This window comes from Papaver somniferum, unplaced genomic scaffold, assembly GCF_003573695.1.
Source record: "Papaver somniferum cultivar HN1 unplaced genomic scaffold, ASM357369v1 unplaced-scaffold_79, whole genome shotgun sequence".
NCBI classification, from domain to species: domain Eukaryota; kingdom Viridiplantae; phylum Streptophyta; class Magnoliopsida; order Ranunculales; family Papaveraceae; genus Papaver; species Papaver somniferum.
In genome coordinates this window covers 1,327,441-1,335,044 of record NW_020650859.1, presented here as the reverse complement: position 1 = coordinate 1,335,044, position 7,604 = coordinate 1,327,441, and the positions used below count along the sequence as shown (strand labels likewise).

The 7,604-nt window shown below is 36.6% G+C and overlaps 1 protein-coding gene across 1 annotated transcript; it reads left to right on the top strand.

The window, feature by feature from the left end:
* Positions 1–902: 902 nt before the first annotated feature.
* Positions 903–2,929, top strand: LOC113344614 (SKP1-like protein 21). Its single transcript, XM_026588550.1, has 2 exons — positions 903–1,020; positions 1,957–2,929. Exons 1-2 carry the CDS (start codon positions 947–949, stop codon positions 2,927–2,929), a joined length of 1,047 nt encoding a protein of 348 aa, XP_026444335.1. The 5' UTR covers positions 903–946.
* Positions 2,930–7,604: the final 4,675 nt, after the last annotated feature.

Below are 7,604 nucleotides of genomic sequence, written 5' to 3'. Positions count from 1 at the left end.
CTAAGAAGCCAAATTGATGTTGATTTCCTTAAACATACACCTAATTTCACCAATCAAAACTTATATGCATGAATAAATGAAAATAAAATAATCCGAAATCAAATCAAAATGTAATTAGTATAATGAAATCTAGTTACAAAACAAAACGATCATGAAATAATCTGAAATCAAAACAAAATGTAATTAGTATAATCAAATATAGTTACAAAACGAACATATAATGCAATTATTTTCTAAATTTGAAATTTATTCATGAAAATGATGTTATTATTGTGCATGGAGATCGAAAACACCAAGATAAAATTCAAATTCCTCTTTCAATAACCCTAACAATTTATAATCCTAATATCTTAGCTTATCGATGGATTTGGTTGCAGTATTCCGGTTAATCGAAAGATTAGAGCCAGAGATTCACAAAGAAAAAAAAAAGAAACATAGGAAATATTTTGTCATAGATTGCCGAAGCACAACGTTCTCGATTTAAGAAAACATAGAAATAAAAAAAGGGGAAGAAATTTAACCTTATCGACTTATGTGTGGTATTTTTGGGCATTTAATAGATGTCACCTGTGTACCACCCGAAATAACATTTTAGACATAAAAGTTAAAATCACCAATTGTTAAACTGGGCTTAATGAAAGACCATCCACTGAATCACCCCACTGGGTCTGAGAGAAATGTTTTGATTTTTGGTTTTGATTTTAAGTTTTTATGTCAAGATTAGATTTTAATTGCTTCAAAAAAAGATTAGATTTTAATTTGAATTAAATTTGTTAGGTAAGGGCCAGCCTGACTTTTATAGCCTCTTTAGGTATCAGTACCTAATGGTAATTCTTACTTATTTAAACACACATCTGAACCCCGCCTCTACCCCAAGTTCCAGTTACCAACATCGAGATTTCTAACCCTAACTCCTCTATTCTTCGTCAAGGAGGGCGGCAGCGCAATGGGAAGCACCAGCACCAGGAGGATTCCAGAAGATTTTACTGATAAGATTACCAATGGGAATCATCTTAAATTGTAAGTTTGTTTGCAAATATTGGTTCTCAGTAATTTGAAACCCTAGTTTTACCAACTTCCACCTACAACTAAATAAAAACAACTCGTAGATTCATGTTCATCTTCATCAACTGTAGATTCATGTTCATCATCATCAACTGATGGGGTTGAAGAAGATTATACTGTTTGAATGCAGTACCCGTTCAAATTAGATATTCTGCGTGTTAGATTATTCGGCCTTGTAATAGTCCGGTTTTTCTTTGGCATTCTGATCCTGATTATGATGAGAATTTTATATTTCATTATTGTTATTGTTGTGATGTTGGCTGTGAGGTCTTCTTGTGTGTTCGGAACCCAGCTACCGGGGAATACAAGAAGATACCTAAATCACCAAATTCATATTTTCACAGGTATGTCTGCATTTATGGTTTGGATTATGAGGGTATACTTTCTGATGAAAGTAAGTTAAAGATCCGATACTGATTCAAAAAAAAAAAAAAAAAGTTAGAGATCCGAGCCTTTTAGGAACTTTTCATATTTTTTGGGGGGGAACTTTTCTGTTGTTTCATCTTGGTCAATGTTCTTGAAAGTTCTTTTTATTTTGTGTTTGTATGTGTTCAGAAACTGAGATGAGACTGGGACTCACTGTTTTACTAGTACCCTAGGTCATTTCTGGGGTTTTCTTCTTCTACATAATCCCATCATTAGCATCATAACTCTTCGATTTCAGCATATCCTAGTCCTACCCCCTAATTGACATTAGATGAAAGATGGCTCTTATGATCAATTTTCCTTTTTTTATCGACTTTTTATGATATTTTCTGAAAACATGCATCTATAATCAGATTAGGAATTTGTTCTATGTTAGGCACGGGAATTGTGAAGTCTTTAGAATTGCGCGAATTCTGATAGGTGTGAGAGGAACCCTAAATTCTTCCAGTCTCTGATTTTGTGTAGGAATAATAGTATTTCTGCAATGGAACACACACATCACCGAACAATGGCTATGAAGTCTTATCTCTGGTTACAAACTTGTGATGGTTCAATCCAGCAAGTAGAAGCAGAGGTTGCTATGGGTATCCCATTAATTTGCAAAGAAGTATTTCAAAATAAAATGGGATCAACAAAGAAATGTGCTATTTCACTTCCCGAACGAGTCAATAATATGGATACCTTTAGCTTAATACTCGATTATTGCCGGTTTCACCAAGTACCGGGTCGCTCTGATAAGGAGCACAAATCTTTTGATGAGAAGTTCATCCGAATAGATACAGATAGGTTATGTGACTTGGCTTCTGCAGCATACAGTTTGGATCTGAAATCTTTGGTTGATATCACCTGCGGAGCACTTGCACGGGTGATTGAAGATAAAACACCAGAGGAAGTTCGTGAGCCATTTCAGTTGCCTGATGATCTCACGGAGGAGGAGAAGTTGGAGCCTATAAGAATCAATGCTGATGGGCCGCGGATCAGGATGCTCAATCGGCTTTATGCCAGAAAGAGGAAAGAATTGAAGGAGAGAGAGAAGCAGAAGACCGCTGACGTTGATGAAGAACAGGTGGACGCTGAATGCTCCATTGTTGATCTGTTGTTGTTTATCAATGAAGATTCAAAGGCGGTTAAAGCACCTAAACAGAAAAAGACACACCGTCGAAAGAAACACCAACCAAAACGCTTTTGTATAAACAATGAGAAAGACAAGAAGGAACTTCCTTCTGCCGGTGATTTAACCATCAGTACTGGAGTTGATTTTGATGATGACATTGACGATGATGAGCTAGACCCTGCGATCAAGGAAGAGATCGATAGGGAAGTGGAGGAATTTGCAAGGAGATTGAGTTTAGATTGGCCTGAGAGAATGCAGGAGATCCTGTCGTTAGGACAAGAAGGAACGCGTGCTCCGATTCCAATGAACGGAAGCAAGATATGACCTGAAAATGGCTACTTGTGTTGGACGTTAAGATCTCCAACAAAAATAGAGATTCCGTTGTTGTTTTCAAACATCTGTATCTGTATGTGATAAAAAATACATGGAATATACTTCCATATACTTTACATGGGAATAAAACCAATGCAATGTTGTAAACGAGGTTTGTCAAGCCTCTAAATATATCAATGAATAAACTGGAATTCAGAGTTATGTACTTGTTTTCACCATATACGAAAGATTACTGAGAATCTGAGCAGAAAGAGTCCAAGTTAAGATTAAACTTCGGTCAAACTGTCATGGTAGTACCATAATCTTTATCGATTAAAAATGCCATGGAGTAGTAGTCACCACAGGAACAATAGGAGTAGCCGAGTAGGTGTCCTCAAGTCACACGGAGTCGGCTTAAAAGAAACACATGTGTTTGTATGGTAAAATTATTTCCACCCCAAACACGAATTTGATGATGATTTTGTCGAAGATCGATCCGCTGCTTTAATCTTCTATAGAAAAGTGCAGGGGTACCTGCAAAAAACCCTCCGATGTTTAAGTTAGCTTAGGTTCTTCACAAATATTTTATATGGTGCGAATCTCTGTCTTTTTGCTTTAATTTCGTGGTACGCATCAATTGCCATAACTTGCCCCCTACATGCCTCATGTAATAACTGGCCCTTACATATCTCCTGTCATGAATTTCGTTGACCGACCCTTGCATGCCTCCTAGAGGTTTCCAAAAACTTTCTCTTTGGTCATGGAACTAACCAAGCCAAACAGTGCAAAGAGTTAGCCTAAACAATTAGGAGTTCACCTGCCAAGCCCAAAGAGAGAGGTGTGTATAAGCACACAGCGGGGCATAAGTATCCCCAAAGCAAATTAGAAAGGGGTGGAAAAATTCAGTGAGACATGGTATTAGGATTGAGGTAAGATTTATGCCGTGATCAAAGGGAAATATTATTCGCAAGGCTCTATCCACTTTGCGAGTCGTGCTATCACGCGGACATGCTTAAATACGGTCGCATCTTTATGCCGTTCGATTGCTTCATCTTGGAGATGCACATGGCATACCAGTACAGAAGAGAATATACAAATACAGAGAAGGGCTACAAAATAATTTAAGAAGATCACATTTTCATTAGATATATCTAATGTCCAATATATTTAGGAAAAAACTATAGAGTGCATCCGAAAAGGACAGCGATCGAACAAGGTAGATAGCGATAGGAAAAGGACCGAGCGGATAACACTCTTTTTCTTCTCCCATGACTAACGAATGAACCTTACCACCACCACCGTTATTTTCTAACGAAAGGTATTTCGTCATCTCAATTTTAGCCTAGATTTGATGAACAAGGATGATAAACCTGGTTTGACCGAGGTATATTCAAATTAATTGGGGTATATCAAATGATATAAAATAAAGTCATTTTGAAGTAAAACACAAAGCTCCTTATCCACTTATTTATAAAAATGGCTAATTTATTTTTGATTAATTAACACTAATAAATGTGATTAGGATAATTAATTTAAGTAGTTGATTAAAATTTTGAAATTAGGTTTTATTTTAGATTGAACTCATGTATGTGGGCAGATTTTTGAGTTTTTTTTTTTTTTTTTAAGAATTCTACTTGTAACGGAAATGAAATTGTACTACGCAAACACTTATAAATATGAGATTGTAGAGCTGCTGGACGATTTTATAGTCAAAATTATAGAAGGAATCAATATTTTCAGTTCTGAAAATATTAAAAGGCGGCAAGGTCTACGGATCGACTATATCTAGCCGTCAAGGTCTGCGGATGAAGAACATGCCGACGACTTATGGCCGGTAAGGTCGATAAAGAAATACCCTGCCGACTATAGGATTTTTGACATACAGAAAAGGTGTTACAAATGCATGATTAGTCGGCAAGGTATTAATTTCATAACCTGCCGACTATAACTGTTAATTTCAGAAATGAAAAGTCGGCATGGTATTCAACCTTATACCTTGCCGACAATATTTTAATCGGCAAGGTCGACAAAAAATACCCTGCCGACCTTTGGTTTGTTTTGATTATTCATTTTTTTATTTATTTCACATGTATAGTTAGAGTGCAGAAGAAAGATTTTGATTTTTTTTTAATATGTTTTGGTCGGCATGGTTTTTTAGTATGGGAAATTTGGTCTTTTAAACACCCCTTAGCACACTAGTTTGGATATGAATAAAATGAGTATACCCCAATTAATCTGGGTATACCCCAGTCTCGCCCTGATGATAAAAGCATGGACCAATTTATTAATACGAAAAAAAAAAAAAAAATCAAACAGGGATGACATACACCGGCAGACCACAAAATGATCTATTATAGCCAACACAAGAAACACATAAAAACATCAATAATAAGTTAATAACTCCATACGGAAACTCCATAACACCAGTAGGCGACTTAGATAACCCACTACATGAACGGTAGATCTCCACAGATTTCCCTGAGATTTGTTTATCTACAAACAGCTTCAAACCGGCTACCACGGCACCTCAATCCTCGACAACAATTAGCGTTCCCAGTACAGGGTTCTCCTCTGGTGAAACATTGGGCGTTAACAGAATAAAATAAAACCGAGAAAATCATTACCACCACGAATAAAAAGTATGAAAGACTCTTCCTCTCCATCTTGTTTATAATAGTTAGTTGGATGATGTGTGTCTATATATAGAGTTCAAGTTTGGGTACTCAACGTTGCAATTCGAGTTTGAATTTGAGATGCGTTCTTACTGATTTTATTAGTAATTGAAGATCTGTTTTATTTTAACTTTCGGTGGGGTGGATAAGAAGATAAGATTCATAGGATCAGGAACAAACACGCAATGAATGGATAATAGGCGCCTTCTTTTGTCCATTTGTTATATTAAAGTTGGATAATATGCGCCTTCTTTTGTCCATCTGTTTTATTTAAGTTGGGTTGGTGGTAGCCTAGTTAGTAATTCGGAATTCGGTAAACGTACGGAACGTCAAACGTACGAGTATTATACGGTTTTGTAAAACCCAGAATCGGTCCATAATTCGGTCAACGAGACGTGATCCGTCAGTAATTCGGAACGGCATACGTACGTGTATAATTCGATTTATAAATGTGAGTTCGGTTCTGAAAATTCGGTATCTATATATACTAAATAATTTGTATTTATAAGGTCATAGACCAATTTTTATACATATGTGTGAGTTATTTAAAGAAAAACAAACTTAATATAATGATATTAATAATATATACAACATTAGTCATCCTAGAGGACGTGGTATAGTGGTTTAGATGCTTGGTTAGTAAGTCTGAGATCTCTCTCACCTTCACATTCAAATCTATTCGGTCATTTTTGTTTCATAAAAATTAAAACAACGTCTAATATTGGGTGGTGTATACTCGGTAGGCAGTAAAGCCCAAAAAGTGGGGCCTTTGAAAACGTAAAAGCTAAAGAATTTATGGCGAATTAAGCGGACGTATCATTCGGGATTCGGGATACGTAAAATTCGTGAACGATTCGCAAATAATTCGGGAATGCCACATAATACGCGACTTGAGTTCGGAGTTGTAAACGTACGCGAATAAGACGGTAAAATTCGTGATACGGAAAAATTCGCGAATGATTCGCGAATTATTCGCGAACTTACTAACTAGGGTTGGTAGGGGTATATAAAGGAGCTAGGCGGCTTACTTTTATTAGAACTTAACAAAAGCATAGACCACTAATCTCTTTTGCTGCACGAGGCTTGTGCTTCTTTCGACATCTGCATGTAATCTGGCGACCCAATCAAATATTGATGTTGTAATCTTCTGATGCAACGATAGAGCAACCACAGTGGACAATCAAACTCATAAATATGGTCTAGTAACGAGACACGGTGGGACGGACTAAAAAATAAAAGTCGGACCAAAATCAAATCCCAAACTATATTTAGTCTGGGAATAAGACCAAAACCTAATATAGTCGAGTGAACGTATAATGTATGTTCGTTAATAGGCGAACGTATAATGTACGTTTCATTGAAGTGTTTGTATAGTCCTCGTTCCATGGTGAGGCACAGTTATAAAATATGCTTCGATAGAGCATTTGTAAAACGTAAGCCCGACTGGACGTAAGTAAAATACACGCCTCATACCAGGCGTTGGTATTATGTTCGTCCCAGCTAGACGAACACTATATAATCGCCACATTCGGGCGTTGGTATAGCATACGACTCACTGTATAATCAACCACCACTTCAATAGCTAAGATCAAGCTTCTCTCAACCTAAATGAAAAAAACAAAACAATCACAACACGAGAGTTAAGTAAATAAGTTTAAAAAAAAATAAAAATGTAAAATTCGTTTAGAACTCATATTGTACGCCTGACCAAAGGATCACATATTATCTCCGTGCCATCGGGCGAATGTTTTAGCTACGTCTATCGGTGGGGCATTAACTATACACACATCTCACATCTGGCGTCTGTTATATCTACGCCCGTTGTCGGGCGTAACGTTTATGTACGCTTCATCCATGCATGCATAATAAGTACGCTCATCAGCAAACGAACGTAAAATGTACACTCCATCATATATAATCCAGTACCTTAGAGTTGTAACACGGACTAAACCCAAAATTTGATATTTTTTTTGCTCTTTAATCTTTAATTTTGATGGCACCACTGCAGTTTCTTT

Bases quoted from the DNA above. Each gene is read 5' to 3' on its own strand.
- LOC113344614 (XM_026588550.1), top strand. From the start codon at position 947: ATGGGAAGCACCAGCACCAGGAGGATTCCAGAAGATTTTACTGATAAG. The intron at 1,021-1,956 runs GTAAGTTTGTTT...GATTTTGTGTAG, and splicing joins AATGGGAATCATCTTAAATT to GAATAATAGTATTTCTGCAA.